General features: G+C 51.7%; 1 protein-coding gene across 3 annotated transcripts in view; it reads left to right on the top strand.

The window, feature by feature from the left end:
• The window catches only part of gsg1l (gsg1-like), a 598,964-nt gene that overhangs the window by 505,340 nt on the left and 69,568 nt on the right, over positions 1–24,056 (top strand). For all 3 annotated transcript variants that reach the window (XM_072480757.1, XM_072480755.1, XM_072480756.1), the window contains one exon: positions 7,865–7,976. In XM_072480757.1, coding sequence (XP_072336858.1) covers positions 7,865–7,976 — 112 coding nt within the window. The remainder of the gene's footprint in view (positions 1–7,864; positions 7,977–24,056) is intronic.

The following is a 24,056-nucleotide window of genomic DNA, read 5'->3' on the forward strand; positions in this document are numbered from 1 at the left end:
GAGAAAAGTCGGCGGGGCGTCAATCGTGCCGCACGCCTCGGAGAATAGCACGTGTGGTCGCGAGGCAATGGCTTTCGGGGCTGCCGATAATCTCCCGTCCGGATGGGCCGAAGTCCTGCCGACGTGACCATGGGTCACGTCGGCGTAAATCAAACCACCTTTCAATCGGCGTCAACCAGTGCTCAAGGTTGACGCCGACCAACGTGGAGGTGGGTGATGGCCTGGGAGGTTGGCCGCTGGAGAGGCGATGGCGTAGCCGCAGTCTGTATGTGTGGGGGAGAGGTGTGTGTAGGGCTGTGTGTGTGTGTGTGTGCGGCGGGGGGGGGGGGGGTGGTTAGAGTGGGCTGGGCTCCGGGGGAGTGCCGGGAGGGGGGGTGAGTGCCGGGGACGGGAGGATGACTGCCGGGGAGGGGGACGGGGGGTCCGTGCCGGGGAGGGGGATGGGGGGGCTGGGTCAGTGCCGGGGAGGGGGACGGGGGACGGGGGTCCGTGCCGGGGAGGGGGACGGGGGGGGACGGGATCCGTGCCGGGGAGGGGGACGGGGGGACGGGGTCCGTGCTGGGGAGGGGGACGGGGGGACGGGGTCCGTGCCGGGGAGGGCGACGGGGGTGACGGGGTCCATGCCGGGGAGGGGGACGGGGGACGGGGTCCGTGCCGGGGAGGGGGATGGGGGGGACGGGGTCTGTGCCGGGGAGGGGGACGGGGGGGGGGCTGCGTGCCGGGGAGGGGGACGGGAGGGGGGATGGGGTCCGTGCCGGGGAGGGAGACGGGGGGACGGGGTCCATGCCGGGGAGGGGGACGGGGGGACAGGGTCCGTGCCGGGGAGGGGGACGGGGGGACGGGGTCCGTGCCGGGGAGGGGGACAGTGGGACGGGGTCCGTGCCGGGGAGGGGGACGGGGACGGGGTCCGTGCCGGGGAGGGGGAGGGGGGGGGTGGGGGTGCGTGCCGGGGAGGGGACGGGTGGGGAGGTGCCTGCCGGGGAGGGGACGGGGGGGGAAGTGCGTGACGGGGAGGGGGGGGGGGGTCCGTGCCAGGGAGATGGGGTGCGAGGGCAAGTGAGTTGGTCCACCTGGCCAGGTGCCAGCCTCCAACAGTCGGACCCATGCGGTCCATGCCACCTGGCTGGGGGAAGGAGGGGGTATGGGCAATGGTGACATGTCGTCGTCGTTCCCCCCCCACCGCACAGGCCGCCATGTTTTCCGGTCAGCCAGCGATGTTGGCCGCCGTGGTGGCAGCCGCAATGTCCATGTTGCCCTGGATGAGGAGGAGGAGGAGGAGGAGGAGGAGGAGCGTGCCAGAGAGGCGGCGCAGGCTGCCGCAGAGGGGCAGGCGGCAGCCGACAAGGCTGGAGGGACACCTGACCGACAGGACAAGGAGGGGGAGGAGGACGTCACGGCCCCACGGCAACGGAGGCACCCGAGGACGCCCCGTGTGTACCGGCCCCGGCTGTCATAACAGGACCTCACGGACCGGGAATGCAGGAGGAGACTCCGGATGAGCCGGGAAACTGTGGCACACATCTGCCACCTGCTTGCGCACCTGTCACCGTGTGGCACTGGCGGGCGGAGGGACACCCTCTCCCCGTGTCCGTCAAGGTTGCGGTGGCCCTGAACTTTTATGCAACAGGATCGCAGACATCGGTGCACCGGTGCATCCGGGCAGTGACAGACGCCCTATATACCATTGCGCACCGCTACATCCGCTTCCCTGTGGACCGAGCCAGCCAAGATGCCCGGGCCGTGGGCTTCTCTGCCGTGGCCGGGTTCCCCATGGTCCAGGGCGTGATTGATGGGATGCACGTCGCTGTGCGGCCACCTGCAGATAACAGGGCCGTGTTCACCAATAGGAAGGGGACCTATTCGATGAACATACAGGTGGTCTGCGACCACCGCATGATGATCCTGCACGTCTGCGCCCGGTACCTGGGCAGTGTACACGACTCATACGTGTTGTCGCAGTCATACATCCCCGGCATGTACGAGGGACGCCATCCCCGGTTGAGGGGCTGGCTGCTGGGCGATAGGGGCTACCCATTGCGATCGTGGCTGATGACGCCTGTACGGAGGCCACGCAATGAGGCGGAGAACCGCTACAATGATGCCCATAAAGAACAAAGAACAAAGAAATGTACAGCACAGGAACAGGCCCTTCGGCCCTCCAAGCCCGTGCCGACCATACTGCCCGACTAAACTACAATCTTCTACACTTCCTGGGTCCGTATCCTTCTATTCCCATCCTATTCATATATTTGTCAAGATGCCCCTTAAATGTCCCTATCGTCCCTGCCTCCACTACCTCCTCCGGTAGTGAGTTCCAGGCACCCACTACCCTCTGCGTAAAAAACTTGCCTCGTACATCTACTCTAAACTTTGCCGCTCTCACCTTAAACCTATGCCCCCTAGTAATTGACCCCTCTACCCTGGGGAAAAGCCTCTGACTATCCACTCTGTCTATGCCCCTCATAATTTTGTATACCTCTATCAGGTCGCCCCTCAACCTCCTTCGTTCCAGTGAGAACAAACCGAGTTTATTCAATCGCTCCTCATAGCTTATGCCCTCCATACCAGGCAACATTCTGGTAAATCTCTTCTGCACCCTCTCTAAAGCCTCCACATCCTTCTGGTAGTGTGGCGACCAGAATTGAACACTATACTCCAAGTGTGGCCTAACTAAGGTTCTATACAGCTGCAACATGACTTGCCAATTCTTATACTCAATGCCCCGGCCAATGAAGGCAAGCATGCCGTATGCCTTCTTGACTACCTTCTCCACCTGTGTAGCCCCTTTCAGTGATCTGTGGACCTGTACTCCTAGATCTCTTTGACTTTCAATACTCTTGAGGGTTCTACCATTCACTGTATATTCCCTACCTGCATTAGCCCTTCCAAAATGCATTACCTCACATTTGTCCAGGTTAAACTCCATCTGCCATCTCTCCGCCCAAGTCTCCAGACAATCTAAATCCTGCTGTATCCTCAGACAGTCCTCATCGCTATCCGCAATTCCACCAGCCTTTGTGTCGTCTGCAAACTTACTAATCAGACCAGTTACATTTTCCTCCAAATCATTTATATATACTACAAAGAGCAAAGGTCCCAGCACTGATCCCTGTGGAACACCACTGGTCACAGCCCTCCAATTAGAAAAGCATCCCTCCATTGCTACCCTCTGCCTTCTATGGCCTAGCCAGTTCTGTATCCACCTTGCCAGTTCACCCCTGATCCCGTGTGACTTCACCTTTTGTACTAGTCTACCATGAGGGACCTTGTCAAAGGCCTTACTGAAGTCCATATAGACAACATCTACTGCCCTACCTGCATCAATCATCTTAGTGACCTCCTCGAAAAACTCTATCAAGTTAGTGAGACACGACCTCCCCTTCACAAAACCGTGCTGCCTCTCACTAATACGTCCATTTGCTTCCAAATGGGAGTAGATCCTGTCTCGAAGAATTCTCTCCAGTAATTTCCCTACCACTGAAGTAAGGCTCACCGGCCTGTAGTTCCCGGGATTATCCCTGCCACCCTTCTTAAACAGAGGAACAACATTGGCTATTCTCCAGTCCTCCGGGACATCCCCTGAAGACAGCGAGGATCCAAAGATTTCTGTCAAGGCCTCAGCAATTTCCTCTCCAGCCTCCTTCAGTATTCTGGGGTAGATCCCATCCGGCCCTGGGGACTTATCTACCTTAATATTTTTTAAGACACCCAACACCTCGTCTTTTTGGATCACAATGTGACCCAGGCTATCTACACCCCCTTCTCCAGACTCAACATCTACCAATTCCTTCTCTTTGGTGAATACTGATGCAAAGTATTCATTTAGTACCTCTAGTACCATGTCGCGACAAGGGGAGTGATAGAGAGGTGCTTTGGCGTGCTGAAGATGCGTTTCAGCTGCCTGGTCCTCTCTGGGGGCGCCCTCCAGTATCGGTCAGATAGGGTCGGCCGCATCATTGTGGTGTGCTGCGTCCTGCACAATATAGCCCAGCAGAGGGGCGATGTGCCGCAGGCAGAGGACGGCGGAGTGGAGGAGCAGCAGGAAGAGGCGCAATCCTCCCAGATGAGGGGGATGGGGGCAATGGTCAGGGCAGACGGGCTAGACACAGGCGGGTCGCTGTCCACCGTTACCGGCTGGGCCAGCGGGCACGGGACAGGTTGATAGACGCCCGCTTCACTGACTAGATGGGCATGGGAATCGGGTAGTATGGCCACAGACCGCACACCATGGCAACACCCGACCACCCACACCCCCCACCCATCCACCCACCCAGCACCCTCACCCCCCTCCCCAACCCCACCCACCCCACCCGCATGCACACCCCCCCCCATTGCCGATCCACCTGCGGCACAACGGCCGGGCTCACACAGTTGTCGGTGGACGCGTGTCTATTGCAGGCCATGGAGGATGATGACAACCCGCCCTGCGATGAGCTCCTGGCTCCACATCGTTGGACTATGTCTGACCCATGGCCACAGTGCCACCATCCACCCGGACCTTCCCTGCATGCGGCTGTGACACTGCAGCACACGGTCCCGTCCTCTGCCCGGGGGGTGTTGATGGCGGCCCAGGGGGAAGGGGGCAGTCTCACCTGGGGCTGAGGTAAGACCACCCCTCACACACACACTTGCGCTCAACGTACATGACACCCCCGCACGCTTTGGACAGCACAAAGGCAGCTTCTGTAGGTGTAACATTGACTTTAATAACGAAAGGAGTTCATGCACGTGCCTTAGCCCCTAAATCTCATCTGTGCCCTGCACCCGTGCCAACTTACTCAGTGTCTAATTGTTTGGCCTTACGGGCCCTTTGACTACGCCTAGGTGGTTCCCCAGACGGTACAGCAGAACTGGAGGTGGACTCCTGTGATTCCTGCCCTCTGACAGGGGATCCCTTTGGCGGCCGTTTCCTGGGGCGTCCTGGCCTAGATGGGCCAGGCTGCGGCCCGGGCGACTGGGATGGCGAGCTGCCAGCCTGTCCTGCCCGTTGCCCACCCGATGCACCTGGGACAGGAGGGGGGGAGCCCGAGGTGTTGAGGTGTTCCGGGACCTCCCCTACAATGGGACCCGGAACAGGCCCCAGCACCTCCTCCTCCCTCGGGGTGCCCGATGGCCCCCAGGCCTCTACATGGGTGGGGGATGCCAACGGACTGGCCATCCGACGCCCCCCCGACATCTGGCGCTGCCAGTCCTGGAGGCCCGTGCTGGTATCGACAAGGGTCTGCAGGTTTTCAGCCATGGAGCTCAGGGAGTTGGCAATCCCTGTCTGTGACTGTGCGATGCCGGCTAGCACATGGGCAATGGCGCCGATGCCCTCAGCGATGGCCTGCTGAGACTGGGCCATGGCCTGCTGAGACTGGGCCATGGCATTGAGCACCTCTGCCATCTGCCGCTGGCGCTGGCTCATGGCCTCCTGTGAGAGGGCAGCCATGTCCTGGGCCACAGACGCCGCCTGCACGGAAAGCCCCAGGCCTCGCAAACCGCTCCCCATGTCTGACACCGTCGCACCCATTGCCTCCACCGCAGACGCCACCCGTGCGGTGTCAGCCTGGGTGGCACGCATGACCGGCACTACTGCCAGCTCCTGGACACGGGTAGACTCCTCCACCTTCGACTGCAGCCGCCGCAAGCTGGCCGTCACCCTCTTCGCTCATCTCAGGTGGTTGCATCGGAGCTATGGGTGGGTGTGGTAACTCCAGGAACCCGGGATCCATCTGGGCGGCAGATGTTCGCTTGCGCCGGGCTGCCCTCCGACCGCCCGGCCCCTCTGCTGCTCCTACCTCCACCTGCTGTACCGGGACGGCTGTGTTGTGCGCACCAGTGAGTGTACCAGACGCCTCATCACTAAAGTGCCCAACTGAGGTGAGTATTTCTGCGATGGTGGAGGGTGTTGGTGACAGCAGTGGCGTTGTGTCGTGCGCATCGTCCGACTCTGAGTCCATGGCACTTTGGGGTGGCGGTTCGTCTCCGCCCATCCAATCTGTGTTACTGTCCTGTATTTCAGTTTCCTGGGTAGTGGTGTCCTGGGTAGGGGTGTCCTGGGTAGGGGTGTCCTGGGTAGGGGTGTCCTGGGTTGTGGTTTCGTGACTCGGCTGTGACGGGGGTCTGTGGCTGCCCCTCTCATCGCTGGGTGGCACACGCCTGCGTCGTCGCACCCGCACGAGACGGGAGCGTCGTCTCCCTGTTGTTCCAGGTCTCTCTGTCTCCCGTGGTCTCCGAGGGGCATCGTGCGGGCGTTGCATGCCAGAGGGTCCGGGTCTCTCCGTCTCCAGTGGTCTCCGAGGGGCATCCTGCGGGCGTCGCATGCCAGAGGGTCCGGGTCTCTCCGTCTCCCGTGGTCTCCGAGGGGCATCATGCGGGCGGTCTGCATCTGCGGCGATGGGTGCCTCCACGTTTGCTCCTGCGATACACAATGAAGCATGCATGGTTAGACACGCAGGCAGTGATCAGGTGATATGGGGGAGGGAGGATATGGGGGAGGGGGGATATGGGGGATATGGGGAGGGGTATATGGGGGATATGGGGGAGGGTGGATATGGGGGAGGGGGGATATGGGGACGGGCTGTCAGTGGCTCACTTGCTGGTGGGCCCCCGACCTCTGCATCAGCAACCTCCCGGTCCTCAGGTCCACCAGCCAGTTCCAGGGCCCTTCCCTCATGTTCGGTCAGTGGCCTCTCATCAGCTGGGCCTCCTCCAGTCCTCACATGCTCCCTGGTGTTGTGTGTGCATTTCTCCTGTGGTAGGTGGTGGTGGTGGCAGGGGTAACGGGCAACAGTGTTAGACAGGTATATGAATGCACGCCATCGGTTGCACGTGTATTGCAGAGGTTAAGGTTAGGGCTGGATTCACTTGGGGAAATGGGGGAAGGCGGATATGGGAGAGGGGGGATATGGGGGAGGGGGGATATGGGGAGGGGGATATGGTGGAGCGGGGATATGGGCAATATGGGGGAGGGGGATATGGGGGAGGGGGGATATGGGGGATATGGGGAGGGGGGATATGGGGGAGGGGGGATATGGGGGAGGGGGGATATGGGGAGGGGGATATGGGGGAGGGGGGATATGGGGGATATGGATATCGGGCAGGGGGGGAGGCTCACCCTGGCTGCTCTGACGAGGTCGTTCACCTTCTTGTGGCACTGGGTGCCTGTCCGTGGTGTCAGGGCCACAGCGCTGACAGCCTCTGCCACCTCCCTCCACAGATGCCGGCTGTGGCGTGGGGTGACTCTGCGGCCGTGTCCGGGATACAGGGCCTCCCTCCTCTGCTCCACTGCATCCAGGAGCGCCTCAATATCGCGGGACTGAAACCTCGGGGCTGAGCGGCGGGCGGCCATCCGGTCGGCTCTTCTGGTCGGGTGGGGGGAGCAGCGCGTCTTATGAGCCGTCACGCCGCGCAGCGTGAACCACGTGAGCCAGCGCGGATAGCGTCACGTCGCTGCTAGCCCATTCCGGGCGGAGACTTTGCGACGTTTGGAGCGGCGTGATGCAGGTGGGATTTGCGCCGTTTTTGGCGCCGGTTGGCGGACATCACGCCGATAACGGAGAATTTTGCCCCATGTGTGTGGTGTCCTTTATATATAGGTTGGTGTAATGCCCCCCTGTGGTCGTGTTACATCCTTGTGTATCATGAGTGTCCATTGGTCCTGTCCTATCTACCTGATCTATTGGTTGAGTGTGTGTGATGTCTTTGGTGCTCCCTCTAGCGTCTAGCTAGCCTACATGCATTTACATTGATGCACATCACCACATTTCCCTTCAACTTTTCTCACCTTGCCTATGTACAAACATGTTCTGTGCTATTTTACAAACTGAATGTCAGTGCTTTTTGGTTGACTTTACAAGAGGATGTTTTTCTTCCTTCCTAGGACTGTTGGGGATGGTGGCTCACGTGATGTATACGCAGGTGTTCCAAGTGACAGTCAGCCTTGGACCTGAAGATTGGAGACCAGACTCCTGGGACTATGGTTGGTCATTCTGGTATGAAGCTGCCCATGAGTCACATTGTTCAAATTACAGTCAAGATACTCATCCCCCAGTAACCAAAATATATTTCACAATGTGAATTCCCCTGCTTTTTATTTTTACTGATGGTTGTTGATTTTTATTACTCCTGGGAATAATATTCCATTGATTAATCAGTGTTGGAAATGAAGCAGGATCTGTTGATCCTTGCTCACTAATGCCTGGTCAGGTAATGTAGGCAAAATTAATGACATAAAGCAGACTGAAGAGACATTGTTTATATACAGGAAAAAAACTCAAGGCATTATTCATAGACATATTTTAAATCATTTTAATTTCACTGATGTGAACTGAGAGGATGTTACTTGGTACCATACATACTGTATCATGGATTTACTTCAGGGTTCTTCACATTCTCCAAATGAATCAGATTAAGCTGGCTTCTTCCTGTTTTTATTATTTTTCACCACCTTTTATAAAGAGAATATTCAACTATGCATATACACCATTATAATTTTCTCATATCAGTCAGGGCATAATCACAGTTCCTGCTTAATGATTAAAATATTGGAATTGTCAAAACGAAACTGAGAACAGTTACTGCTAGGATAGGAACAGTTTATTGTAGCAATTTAATTACAAAAGTAGTCTGCTTATATGTTACTTTGCAGAAAACCCAAACGCACTGGAGAATTGTGTTTTGTGTGGGCGCATTATAAATGTCAATAACCGACGTCTAGAATCATCAGCCATTAAAAATGAACAAGATAAGTCCCGATCTGAAAGCTGGAGTCCCAGCACATGAGATAGAGAGAAAGTGGGGAATTGATCTGAATGGTCAACTCTCATTTGTAAGAATTCTCCCCAAGTCCTTCCAAACTCAGCTAGATCTGAATGGTGGGAAAGGTCCCGGCCAGTCATCTGGGGATGGGGGGGTGTGACCCCTCTGGAAATGATCAGAGATTGGGGGGTGCGATAGAGCGCAGTGTCAGCCATGATTGGGAGGAAGGGTTTATGGTGCAAATGTGAGGACGGAGTTCTGGATGTAGTAGGGCAAGGGCAAACCCATAGATACAGAGAAGCAAGGCTTTGCCATGAGCACCCCACGCCGACAAGAAAACCTCAATTAAAGTTAGGGAATCTACCTAGGTCTCTTTTGATCCAGGATACAGCTCTTGACAGGGCTGGACTGAAGGAACCATACTCAGCCCTCCGATTACAATTGCAGCTGGGTGCTCATGGCTTCATCAGGACCTCATGTCCATGAGGAAGACGGACGTTGGAACTCACCAATTATTTAAAAGAAGTGACACTATTCCACAACATACCAACCTGTGTATAGATTGCTCACGACTAAATTATCCTTCAATGTCCCAGGTGCCTGCCTAAATTAAGCATGGAGCCAATCTAAATATTAATGAGGAAACAGCGGCTACATTATTATTGCAGAAGATCCTGGAAATGCTCAGCAGGTTGGGGAGCAACTGCGGAGAAATAGAGTTAACAGCAGAGAGAACACTGGCAGCTACAATACTGCATCTGAAATTGAGAGGTTTTAGAACATAGAGCATAGAACATAGAACAATACAGCGCAGTACAGGCCCTACGGCCCACGATGTTGCACCGAAACAAAAGCCATCTAACCTACACTATACCATTATCATCCATATGTTTATCCAATAAACTTTTAAATGCCCTCAATGTTGGCGAGTTCACTACTGTAGCAGGTAGGGCATTCCACGGCCTCACTACTCTTTGCGTAAAGAACCTACCTCTGACCTCTGTCCTATATCTATTACCCCTCAGTTTAAAGCTATGTCCCCTCGAGCCAGCCATTTCCATCCGCGGGAGAAGGCTCTCACTGTCCACCCTATCCAACCCCCTGATCATTTTGTATGCCTCTATTAAGTCTCCTCTTAACCTTCTTCTCTCCAACGAAAACAACCTCAAGTCCATCAGCCTTTCCTCATAAGATTTTCCCTCCATACCAGGCAACATCCTGGTAAATCTCCTCTGCACCCGCTCCAAAGTTTTAGTGTGACAATTTGCACAGTTTCAACAGGATCACCTCATCACAATATTACATCTGGGTTTGGTATCCAATGCTTGATGTGACCTGTATTCTTGTTCTCAACTGGAGAATTTAAAGGGTCAATCCAAGGAAAATGCAAGAAAGTATTCATATAGCAGCCTTCACATTTACTGTACATCCCAAAGTGTTTGACAGCTAATAATAATAATAATCGTTTATTGTCACAAGTAGGCTTCGATGAAGTTACTGTGAAAAGTCCCTAGTCGCCACATTCCGGCGCCTGTTCGTGAGGCCAGTACGGGAATTGAACCCGCGCTGCTGGCATTGTTCTGCATTACAAGCCAGCTGTTTAGCCCACTGTGCCCCTTTGAGAGACTTTTGAAATGTAGCTAATGTGAAAATACAGGACACTAAATTACACACAACACACTTCCACAAACAGTAATCTCAAATGACCGGAAAATCTGTTTTTGTGATGCTGATTGAGGAATAAGATGGCACCTTTGACATTGCAGCTCCAAGTGAGAGGGTGGGGTGCTGTAATGGATTCAGGAGTCACGCCTGCACCAAGATCAAATGCTGCATCACATGCTGTGCTGCTGGGTGTGGGGAAGAATCAGAAAGAGATACTCCTTGTAGCAACAGAAATACAAAACCTGCTGCTGTGGCAGTAAACTGGCCCAGGAGGTCAGCTATAGGAACGCAGCGCCGTGCTCTTGTATACGGTGCAGGAAGAACTTTAGAGAGTTCTAACTGAGATGGGCACGGTTCCATATTCTCCTATATCCTGCGGTGTGAATCACTTCATTCCATCTCCCTGCCTTCTTTTGCTTCCTCCATCACATCACACGTCATACCCGCATACCTCCCTCTCCGTCTATACACTTCCTCGCTTCCCCTTCCACCTCTGACACTCACCCTCAACTAAATAAAATTTAGTGTCCCAGAGATACTACCCTTGCCAAATCTTTTCGAGTCCCGCTATTCTTTGCCCCATTAGAAAGCGAGGGTGAGGGACAGAGCTAGAGGCAGCCCTCCGAAGATTGTACAGTGACAGCTGCAAAGGAGGAGGCACAGGAGATCAGTGCTGTCTCACTGTTCCTGACCAGAGGTGTTGGTGGTACGATTAAATTTCAGTGACATACATACACGGTCCAGCAGCAAGTAAAATCCAGCCATGGTGATAACATTCTTGCCATGTCTTTTCCCGGAAAAACAGCAGTTGTTGTGGCTCCCAGATTCCTCCGAGGAGCTTCAGGCCAGGCACCAACTCAGACAGTAACACCTCAGAAACAAGCTTCACCTGGTGGCACACTTCACAAGAGCAGATGATGGTAGCAGGGACAGGAATTATATTTCCATGGTGGAGGATGTAACTCTCTCCCAGCTCTGTTCAGCTGTACAGTTTTGAAGCACCATGGTGACTGACAATGCACTTGCTGCTCGTTCAGGCAAATTGCCAAACCGTGTATTAGGATATTGTGATTCATGCATGGAGAGGATGCCCAGCGCTGTGAAACTTCCATCGCAGGAATTAAATGATTGCATGCAGGCTTTGGCCACAGCTATCCAAACACTACAAACATCAATGGGATGACAGACACCTTAGCCTTGCCGCTCGTCACTCTGCTGCTCTCCAGCACAGTGATGAGTGATGTGTCACTGACCCGGGAGAGGGACATTAGGGAAAGGGGACATTGGAATCAGCCTTTTCTTACCACGACTCCACACCCTAGTCAGCAGACCACACGTTGCCACATCTCCCAATGGCTTAGTCTGCCCCAGCACAGGTACAACTCCAAAATCCAGAGGAGATTGGCCAAGGTGCCGAGGGACAGATGGTGTTATCGTGGCAGTGTCACTGAATTGATGATGCAGAGGCACATTTTAATGCTTTGGGAGCATGGGTTCAATTCACAACTGCTGGTGGAATTTCAATTCAATTAGTAAATCTGGAATTAAAAGCTAGTCTCAGTAATGGTGATCATGAAACAATCATCAACTGTAAAAACCCATCTGCTTCGCTAATGCCCTTAATGGAAGGAAATCTGCCATCCTTACCTGGTTGGGCCTATATGTAACTCCAGACCCACAGCAACTGCCTCCTGAAATAGCCGAGCGAGCCATTCAGTTTAATGGCTGCTTAGGAGTGGGTATTAATTGCTGGCCTGGCTAATGATGCCCACATCCCATTAAAAAATAAACATAAAAAGAGCACCTCAGCCATCAGAGCAGCTGCCTCAATCTCTGCTGAAGCTATGAGACTTAAAGCACCTAAGAGGAAAGCTTTGTAATTGGCTAAAAGTACACACAAAGTTATTGGACAGAATGTTACGTTGTTAAGTTTCCGTTGTTTATGAGAATCTCAGGAAGTTGATTACTTTCACCATTATCCCAGGTTGTTCATTCTATGCTGTTGGCTCGCAACTTGATGGTCTGCACCTGGGCAGGACTGGAACCAATGCCCTGGGGGGGTTGTTTGCTAGCGCTGTTGGGGAGGGTTTAAACTACTGTGACAGGGGGATGTGAATCAATACAAGACGTCAGAGGGTAGTGAAGAGGTGACAGAAACAAAAGCTAGTAAGGAGAAAAGTGGAAGGCAGAGAAACAGATTGAACTGCCTAGTATGGCAGGGGGGTGGGAACCAGAGCAGTAGGTCAGCGGAAGAAATAACTGGGGGAGAGCTACAGACTAAGGGCAGTAAGATAAAGAGGAAGAGCAGGCAGGGAGTAGTTGGTCAAGGCAGCGGGGCTGGTGGCTGAAGTGCATTTGTTTCAATGCAAGGAGTATTTCAGGTAAAACAGATAAACTTAGAGCTTGGATTAGTACGTGGAATTATGATGTTGTTGCTATTACAGAAATTTGGTTAAAAGAGTGAAAGGATTGGCAACTAAACATTCCAGGATTTAGATGCTTCAGGCAGGATAGAGGGGGATGCAAAAGGGGTGAGGGAGTTGCATTATTGGTTAAGGAGAATATCACAGCTGTGCTGAGGGAGGACACCTTGGAGGGTTCAGGCAGTGAGGCAATATGGGTAGAGCTCAGGAATAGGAAGGGTGCTGTTGGGAGTTTACTACAGACCTCCTAACAGCCAGCGGGAGATAGAGGAGCAGATATGCAGACAGATCTTGGAAAGATGAATAAATAATAAGGTTGTCATGGTGGGTGATTTTAACTTTCCCTATATTGACTGGGACACACTTACTGCTAGAGGCATGGATGGAGCAGAATTTGTAAGGAGCATCCAGGAGGGTTTCTTGAAACAATATGTAAATAGCCCAACTTGGGAAGGGGCCATATTAGACCTGGTGCTGGGAAATGGGCCAGGCTAGGTGATCAAAGTTTCAGTTGGAGATCATTTTGGGAACAGTGATCATAATTCTGTAAGTTTTAAGATGCTTATGGATAAGGACAAGAGTGGTTCTCAGGTGAAGGTGTAAGACAGGGGAAGGCTAATTACAATAGCATTAGGCAGGATCTGGAGAGTGTTGACTGGGAGAGGCTGTTTGAGGAAAAATCAACATCCGGCATGTGGGAGGCTTTCAAATGTCAGTTGATTAGAATTTAGGACCGGCATGTACCTGTGAGGACGAAAGATAAGGTGGCAAGTATAGGGAACCCTGGATAATGAGGGATATTATGAATCTTGTCAAAAAGAAAAAGGAAGCATTCGTAAGGTCTAAAAAGTTTAGGACAGATGAAACCCTTTAAGAATATAAAGCAAGTAGGAAGGAATTAAAAGTAGGAGTTAGGAAGGCTAAAAGGGATCCTGAAATGTTATTGGTAAATAGGATTAAGGAAACTCCTAAGGTGTATTATACATGTGTAAAGAGCCAGAGGGTAGCCTGAGAAAGGGTTGGTCCATTCAGGAATATTGGAGGAAATCTATGTATGGGACCAGAGAAAATGGGAGAGATACTAAATGAATACTTTTCCTCAGTATTCACAAAGAGAAGGACTTGGTGAATGAGGAGTATCGGGTAGAGTATGTAGATATTATGAGTCATGTTGATATTAATAAAGAGGAGGGGCTGGGCATCTCAAAAAGCATTAAAATAGATAAGTCCCCAGGGCCCGATGGAATCTACCCCAGAATACTGCAGGAGGCAAGGGAGGAAATTGCTGGGGTCTTGACAGTAATCTTTGTGTCCTCATTGGCTACAGGTGAAGTTCCAGAGGACTGGAGAGTAGCCAATGTTGTTCCATTGCTTAAGAAGGGCAGTCGGGATAGTCCAGGAAATTATAGGCCGGTGAGCCTTATGTCTGTGGTAGGGAAATTATTGGAAAAGACTTTTAGAGATAGGATTTACTCACATTTGGAAACAAATGGACTTATTAATGATGGACAGCATGGTTTTGTGAAGGGGAGGTCGCGCCTCACTAATTTGATCGAGTATTTTGAGGAAGTGACAAAGATGATAGATGAGGGAAAGGCAGTAGATGTTGTATACATGGACTTCAGTAAAGCCTTTGACAAGGTACCTCATGGTAGACTGGTACAAAAGGTGAAGTCACACGGGATCAGGGGTGAGCTGGCAAGTTTGATACAGAACTGGCTTGGGCTCAGAAGACAGAGAGAATCAGTAGAAGGGTGCTTTTCTGAGTGGAAGGCTCTGACTAGCGGCGTTCCACAGAGATCGGTTCTGGGGCCTTTTTTGTTCGTGGTGTATGTAAATGATTTGGAAGAAAATGTAGCTGATCTGATTAGTAAGTTCGCAGACGACACACTCGTTCCAAAATTAATATACCCTTCCGAAGCTGCAGCGTCCATAATTGAACACAGTACCCCACATGTATATCTGGGAGCAAAACTTAATCTCTGAACCTTTTTAATTTTTTTGCACCTGTCTGCTCCATTTTAATGATGTGTGTACACAGATTGCTAAATGCCCATGGACCTCCACTGTTTCCATCTTCCCACCATTTAAAAAATGCAAAGATCTATCCCTTATGTTTGATCCAGTATGAGTGGCCACACACACCTGCACTGAAATCCATCAGCCACAATTTCCTCCATTCTGTTAATCTATCAAAGTCTCTTAGTAATTTTATGCTGCTCTCCACATTGTTTATTATGCTACCAATCTTTGTGCTATCATCAAACTTGGATATATGGCTCTCTACTGCACAATCTAAACCATTAACAATTACTGCATTGTGAATAGTTGACACCCCAACATAGATCCTTGTGGGACACCACTAGTCACTTCTAATGAAGAATAGCCAACCGCTTCCTATTATTATCTTGATTCCTGTTGCTTAAAACAGAAGTAAGAGAACAACATCAATCTCAGCTCCAGCAACGTTGGACAGCCAAGCTGGCTGCAAATGGAGGCCCAAAAAACACGTCACGCAATATATTTATCAATGGTCACAAATGACAGAAACGGCTGCAAGGAACCCGAGGCAAAGAATGCCATTATTAAACAGAATGTGAGATCAATTAGAGTCAGCACTATATGAAACAGAATAAGTAAAAGGTGCATGATGGATGTAAGTCACTGGTAAGATGTGCAAAACTATAGAATATAACTATTCTTAAATAATTTGGAAAAATACATGAATTGTATTGTCCTTTGTCAATATTTTAAACCAATCACAGATATCATTACTGCCAATATTCAGTCGCTGTGCATCCAATCTAATTTACCATGTGTGCCCTTTGAAGATTTTAACAAAGGTGTGAGAATTTTAGATCCATAACATTAAAGCAAAATAAAATAAAATTTAGTTTTAAACTTTCGTATTTAAATCCTTGGTTTTCTGTATTTTCTACCACAACTGAATAGGCATCCAAATAAACACAGGGCGGGATTCTCCAATCGCCGAGGCCGAAATCACGTTTGGGGATCGGCCAGAGAATCCATTTATACGCCGGAATCAGGGGTGGTGCCGTTTTTCTGATGCTCCGCCCCCTCAAAAACTCAAGGAGTACGCCCCACGCCTTGGGGATGGCCTCAGGACGTCACCTGAGGCCCACCCCCCATGCTCTGCCCCCGATGGGCCGAGTCCCCGACGGTGTGGGGCGCGTGTCCTCTCACTTTTTGAGAACCTTGTGTGGCGGCTGCGGACTGTGTCTGCTGGGGGGCTTCGGCGGGGGCTGGGGGGACAGGTGGGGGCTGATCCGGGGTGGCGATGGGGGTTACAGGGGGGCACTATCTGGCAGGCCGGATAGACATAGAATTTACAGTGCAAAAGGAGGCCATTTAGACAATCGAGTCTGCACTGGCCCTTGGAAAGTGCACCCTACTTGAGCCCCACGCCTCCACGTAACCCAGTAACGCCACCAACCTTTTTGGACACTATGGGCAATTTAGCATGGCCAATCCACCTAACCTGCACATCTTTGGACTGTGGGAGGAAACCGGAGCACCCGGAGGAAACCCACGCATACACAGGGAGAACATGCAGACTCCACACAGATAGTGACCCAAGCCGGGAATCGAACCTAGGACCCTGGAGCTGTGAAGCAACTGTGATAGCCACTATGCTACCGTGCTGCCCACTATGCTACCGTGCTGCCCACGGATCTGCGCTTTGTTAGTCGTAAGACCAGACGGATCCTGCGGATATAGCCGATGAACCGGAGAATCCAGCCCACATGCTCTGATGTGCCACCATGTTTTACCTGTCTTCCATCCTCCCCTCCCAGAATTTCAGGGCACTAATCCTCAATTTATAATTTACAGGCATTTTATTAACATTACATGTGATTATTTTAATTGACCTGAGCAAGTGCATAGAGCTCTCTGCTTAATTTGCATTGAAGTGTGCACCCAGAATAGTCGACACCAGCGAAAGCTGATAAAGTGAGAACATTTGGTAATTATACAATTGTCAGCTCCTCGGGTATTATTATATGAATTTATGAGACAGAAACCCAATAGATTTTCTTTATGTTTCATGTCCAATTCTATGTGATTAAACTGTTTTGCAATTAAATCAATGGAACTAAAATTGTCTTCTTGTAAATATGCCTCAAGGAGTGGAAGAACTGTCATTTCATTTTGATATTCCACGTAACTGGTATTTTAAAAATCGTTTTAGAAAATATCATAACATTAGCAGCATCTTTTGAGGTTTGATAAGAAAATCGAAAAATAAAATTGCATATTTCTAAACTATGGTTTCTAGTTTAACCCTTCAAAGTGTGGGAGATGGTTGTGTTGGAACTAAACAAATGGATACTACCACGGATTTGAGAAGCACAAATCAGGCTGTCGAGGAAACGCTGGCAAAATCCTCGCCAGAGCCTAATTTTTCTTAAATAGATTTAGAGTACCCAATTCTTTTTTTCCAAGTTAGGGGCAATTTAGCGTGGCCAATCCACCTATCCTGCACATCGATTTGGGTTGTGGGGGTGAGACCCACGCAGACACAGGGAGAATGTGAAAATTCCACACGGACAGTAACCCAGGGCTGGGATCGAACCCAGGTCTTCGGCGCTGTGAAGCAGCAGTGCTAACCACTGTGCCACCATGCTGCCCTCATCAGAGCCTAATTAACATTCAAACAGCAAAGCCTGAAAATAACATCAGTGCTGCAATTTAATATTGAGAGGCCTGTACTGTGTGATTCCCCACAATATATCCCAAAGGATATATTGATACTAAATATTCTAAGTGATAAAGGTGTGCGGTGGAATTCTCCGTACCTGAGACTAAGTGTTAACGCAGGGGCAGGATTCGTGGACTTCTACGATAGCAACACTAGCTCTGCACCTGGATCGGTTCAACGACCATTGAGGGACTAGCTTCATTGAGGGACTATATACACACTTCACTCCCGACACACCGCCCCAGCCAACAACATGGCAGTGAGGAGAGCCGCACCCTGTTTTAAGGATGCTGAGCTCAACACCCAGCTATCCGCTGTGGAGGAGAGGCAGGCGACCCTCTAACCAGACCTCGGAAGGAGGTGGCCAGCCTGGGTGCAGGTGGCGGAGGTGGTCAGCACCGTGAGCAACACCATCTGGACCGGCCAGCAATGGCGGAAGAAACTGCACGACCTCCTCAGGTCCGCCAGAGTGAGTAGTCAGCATGGTGCCCCAAGCACCAACCCCTGACCCACACACTCGTAATCCAACACCCCCACACTAGCCGAACACCACATGTCGGCACCCATACCAGCTGGCATGGCCGGGTGTCCTGGCCACAGAAGCCACCAGCTAGCTACCCACTGGGTTGCACATGTCAGATTGTCTAACACTGTGCGGTTTCTGTTCCCACTGTGATGTTAGGTAGATTACTGTGGTAAACTACTGTAGTATATAATATGTGTATTGTGGTGAACAGCTACTGTATTACATGTAATGTAGTAAACCACTACCCTATGGCTCCGCCTCCCCTCGGGCCCGGTATTAAGGTGGCTGGTATCCGCCTCTGACCCAGTTCGGGATCAGGGCCAGGAGGCATTCTGTTTAGTTTATTAAAGCCTCAGTTACGTTCACTACTCGTTTTGTGTTCATTGTTGGCACATCAATTTAATAAACTAAACTTCTAAGATGAATTCATTGCTCAAGCCTGATCGCCTGGAGCTGGACCCACAGGCAGCCAACGCCACTGCAACATTCGAGCACTGGCTAAGCTGCTTCGAAGCGTACCTCGGATCTGTCATAATATACACACAAGTATATGATGGTGCAGAGACAGACACTGACTGACACACCGAAAGACCAATCAACACACAGAAGATAGCAGCCAATCACCAGACAGGACACGGCCGTTATATAGCCAGATGGCACTAGTTTTCCCGCTCATTCAGGATGCAGCCTCTGAGACAGCCAGAGTCTGTGATCAGTAACACGAACATCTACCATGTGCTAGCAGTATAGTCTGGTCAGGTTAGCCTCAGGTCTACAGTCAACCTAACATTGTGTCAACCAACAGTGCAAGTATGTTTAACAGCTCATAGCTAAATAAAATAGAGTTGTTCTTCTACAAGTGTTGGTAGCCTGTCTCTCTCACTGCTCTGGTAAACGCAGTCCTCGCAGACCCAGCATACCCAACACATCATGGTACCAGTATGTGATGTTAGCGTTTGATGGACCGACCCTCAAATAATCTGCCTTCGACCAGCGATCAGCCATCCGGTAGTATGGACAGCGTCCGCCCTCCCCCGCCGTTCTGCATCACCGGCAACCTCGGGGTGAACTGGAAGATTTTTAAACAAAAGTTTCAACTGTACCTTGAAGCTACCGATCTGGAAGCTGCCTCAGACGCCAGAGAGATTGCTCTCTTTCTCTCCATGGGCGGGGACCACTCCATCCATATTTTCAACTCCCTCACATTCGCTGAAGGTGAGGACAAGTCCAAGTTCAAGACAGTCCTGCTCAAATTTGACAGCCACTGTGACATCGAAGTCAACGAAAGTTTTGAACGTTTCGTCTTTCACCAGCGTCTGCAGGGTAAGGATGAACCTTTTCAATATTTCCTCACCCATCTTCGCATCCTTGCACAATCCTGCAATCACGGCTCCTCCTCCGATTCAATGATCCGCGACCAGATCGTTTTCAATATGCACTCAGAACCCCTTCGCCAGCAGCTCCTCAAAGTTAAACAGCTCACCCTCGCTACAGCCATCGAAACCTACGTTCTGCATAAGCACGCCACTAACCGATACTCGCACATTCAAGCGGCAAGGCCCCCACGAAGCAGAGCGGGTGCAGGCTGTAAAACAGCTCCAGGGCCTAAGCCTGGATGAGGTCGGCCATTTTGCGCACTTTTCCCGGGCTCCCGCGCATGCGCGCATGCGCGCAACGACCGAGGGGATGGCGAGGCCGAAGACCGAACTGTGCAGGCGCGCACTACGTACGACCGCACCGCGCATGCGCGGTGGCGCACTGAGCATTCTGACATCACGACATGCGACAACTGTGGCTCCTCCCACTTAAAGCGGCAATGTCCCGCGAAATCTCGACGCTGTCTCCAGTGTGGCAAGCTTGGCCACTTCGCAGCCCTGTGCAGGTCTGCTCAAGCACCTGCCTCCCGTTGCTCACACCAGCAGCACAGGGACGTCCGAACCGTACAACAACCGGTCACCGATTCCGACTCTGACATGGTTCCATACCCTGACACCGAGGATCTCAAATCCCCATTCCGGGTGGGCATCATCACCAAGCACACGGTGTTTCAAAAGAAAAAGGCCAAGCCCTTCCCAGTGATGAGCATTGATCCAGATGATGAGTGGTGTGCCACCCTCACGGTCAAGAAATCTCGCATCCGATTCAGGCTGGACACCGGCGCTTCAGCCAACCTCATTGCGTGGTCTGACCTGGACAGCCTCCACGTTAAGCCGACCATCCTTCCATCTGCCTGCCAGCTTCTTGACTACAATGGCAATGCCATTGCTGCCAGCGGCTTATGCCAGCTTGTGGTGTCGCACCGTTCCCTAAAGGCCACCCTGCCCTTCGAGATTGTAGGGGCCACTAAAGCTTCCCTGCTCGGTGCTCAGGCGTGCAAGATCCTAAACCTCATCCAAAGGGTTCACTCCATGTCACCCGCTGAGGCTTCAGCATCACCGGACGCCGACTTTCAAACACAACTGAAGAACATCATCACTCGATACCACAGCGTTTTCGAGGGCATGGGCACACTCCCATACATGTACAAAATTCTTTTAAAACCAAATGCCATGCCTGTGATTCATGCACCTCGCCGGGTACCGACGCCCCTCAAGGACCGCCTCAAGCAGCAGCTGCAGGACCTCCAGGATCAGGGCGTCATATCTAAAGTAACAGAACCAACCGACTGGGTCAGCTCCATGGTGTGTGTTAAGAAACCATCCGGAGAACTACGCATCCGCATCGACCCCAAAGATCTGAACTGGAACATCATGAGGGAACACTACCCTATCCCAAAGCGCAAAGAACCCACCTGCGAGATGGCTCGTGCCAATTTTTTCACAAAGCTAGATGCATCCAAGGGGTTCTAGCATATACAACTTGACGCATCCAGTTGGAAGCTCTGCAGCTTTAACACCCCATTTGGCCGGTTTTGTTACAACCGGATGCCGTTTGGCATAATCTCAGCCTCGGAGGTGTTCCACCGAATAATGGAGCAGATGATGGATGCATCGAAAGGGTGCGGGTATATGTAGACGACATCATCGTCTGGTCTACCACCCCGCAGGAACACATTGATCGCCTCCAACGCATCTTCCGGAGAATCCATGAGCATGGACTCCGCCTCAACAGAGCCAAATGCTCCTTTGGTCAAACAGAACTAAAATTCCTCAGCGACCACATATCACAGTTTGGTGTGCAGCCGGATGCTGACAAGGTGTCGGCAATCAATGCCATGAAGACACCGGAGGACAAGAAGGCGGTCCTCCGCTTCCTGGGCATGGTCAACTTCCTGGGGAAGTTCATCCCCAACCTCGCATCCCACACCATGGCTCTCCGCAATCAGGTGAAGAAGACAACCGAATTCCAATGGTTCCCCGCCCACGAGCAAGAGTGGCGTGAACTCAGGGCGAAACTCATCAAGGCCCCGGTATTGGCATTCTTCGACCCTGCCAAGGAGACGAAGATCTCCACTGATGCGAGCCAGTCCGGCATTGGAGCAGTGCTCCTCCAACGCGACGACGCCTCCTCATGGGCTCCAGTCGCATACGCATCGCATGCAATGACGCCCACCGAGCAACGCTATGCGCAAATCGAAAAAGAGTGCCTGGGCCTCCTCACGGGAATTGTCAAATTCCACGACTACGTCTATGGACTCCCCAAATTTACGGTCGAAACAGACCACAGGCCACTGGTCAACATTATACAGAAGGACCTTAACGATAGACGCCACGCCTGCAACACATCCTCCTTAAACTCAGGCGGTATGACTTCAAACTGGTCTACACCCCGGGTAAGGAGCTCATCGTCGCCGATGCACTCTCCGGTTCTGTCACTATGCTCTGTGAGCCGCCGGGCTTCGTGTGCCAAATTGATGCTCATGTTGAGTTCTGTGCATCTAACTTGCCCTCCATGGACGAACGACTCATCCAGATTTGTCGTGAAACAGCCAAGGATCCTTTGCTCCAATGCGTCATGCGCCATCTTACAGACGGATGGCTCAAGGGCCAATGCCCGCAATTTTACAACATCAAAGATGACCTGGCAGTGGTAGATGGAATTCTGCTAAAGTTGGACAGGATCGTCATCCCACACAGTATGCGGGAGCTCGTTCTTGAGCAGCTCCATGAGAGTCACCTGGGGTTGGAGAAGTGCCGACGGCGGGCCCGTGAGGCAGTGTACTGGCCTGGCATCAACCATGACATCGCCAACGCCGTTCTCAACTGCCCGACATGCCAATGGTTCCAGCCAGCTCAGCCAAAAGAGACCTTGCAGCCACATGAACTGGTGTCGCCCCCCTGGACCAAGGTTGGTATTGATCTTTTCCATGCAGTAGGCCGGGACTATGTCCTCATAGTGGACTACTTCTCTAACCACCCAGAGGTAGTTAGGCTGCATGACCTCACGTTGACAGCGGTCATCCGTGCGTGCAAGAAGACTTTTGCTCGCCATGGATCCCACTCACATGTCCGATAATGGCCCATGTTTTGCTAGTCAGGAGTGGTCCATCTTTGCCCGGTGGTATAATTTCACTCATGTCACCTCAAGTCCCCACTACCCCCAGTTGAATGGCAAAGCTGAGAAGGGGGTACATGTTGTCAAACGACTCCTGTGCATAGCGGCCGATGCGGGATCTGACTTTTACCTCGCACTACTTGCCTACAGGTCAACTCCATTGTCCACTGGCCTGTCACCAGCTCAATTGTTAATGAACCGCACATTACGAACGATGGTGCCTGCAATACACGCCCCAGACTTGGGCAACTTTCTGGTCCTGCGTCGAATGCAACTGTCTCGGGCCCAACACAAGTCGGCGTACGACGCCCGCGCCACAGATCTCCCTACTCTCGTTCCTGATGACCAGGTTCGTGTACATCTTCCTGAAGGTGGCTGGTCTGCCTCTGCGGTGGTAATCAAGCAAGTGGCCCCCAGGTCGTTCCTGGTTCATATGCAGGATGGGTCTTTTCTTCGCCGAAATAGGCGGGCACTGCGGCTCCTTCCACGCTCGCCGCCAGATCATGATGCCCTGCCTCGCCCTCAGGACAGGCCTGTCCAAGAGCTTGCAAATCTGCCTCTTCTGTTGCCACCCTCTGCGACTGACACAGTCCCGCCCGTTCCAGAGCAGGCGGCCCCTGACCCACCCTTGCGGCAGTCAACCAGAATTTGTCGCCCACCACAGAGACTGAATTTATGAACTGCTTGAATTTATGAACTCTCTAAACTCATGGACTGATTGTTTCATTACCCTGGTTATTTGTTCGCTAGTTTGCACATACTGTTATTCATGTCCCGTGCTTTGTTACATACAGTCTATCTGCACTGGACACCTTCCTGTGTAAATATGTTAGAATTTTTGTATATAGTCCTGTAAATATGCTCACATATTCTCCACATAGTCAGGAACATTCACATACCACACTATTTATTGTCACGTACACATATTTTTTTTTCAAAAAGGAAGGGGGAGATGTCATAATATACACACAAGTATATGATGGTGCAAAGACAGACACTGACTGACACACTGAAAGACCAATCAACACACAGAACACAGCAGCCAATCACCAGACTGGACACGGTCACTATATAGCCAGAGGGCACTAGTTTTCCCGCTCATTCGGGATGCAGCCTCTGAGACAGCCAGAACCCGTGATCAGTAACATGAACATCTACCATGTGCTAGCAGTATAGTCTGGTCAGGTTAGCCTCAGGTCTCCAGTCAACCTAACATAGTGTCAACCCACAGTGCAAGTATGTTTAACAGCTCACAGCTAAATAAAATAGAGTGTACTTCTACAAGTGTTTGTAGCCTGTCTCTCTCACTGCTCTGGCAAACGCAGTCCTCGCAGACCCAGCAAACCCAACACATCAGGATCCTCCACCGAAGATTTCACCGACCTCCAAAAGAAACAGATCCTCAACGCACGGGTGAGCCCGCAGGTTTTCCTTCTCACCAGAGACGCCCCCTCGTATACGGAGGCGATAATGCTGTTGAAGGGAC

The sequence above is a fragment of the Scyliorhinus torazame genome, chromosome 17 (assembly GCF_047496885.1).
Source record: "Scyliorhinus torazame isolate Kashiwa2021f chromosome 17, sScyTor2.1, whole genome shotgun sequence".
In the NCBI taxonomy this organism is placed as follows: Eukaryota; Metazoa; Chordata; class Chondrichthyes; order Carcharhiniformes; family Scyliorhinidae; genus Scyliorhinus; species Scyliorhinus torazame.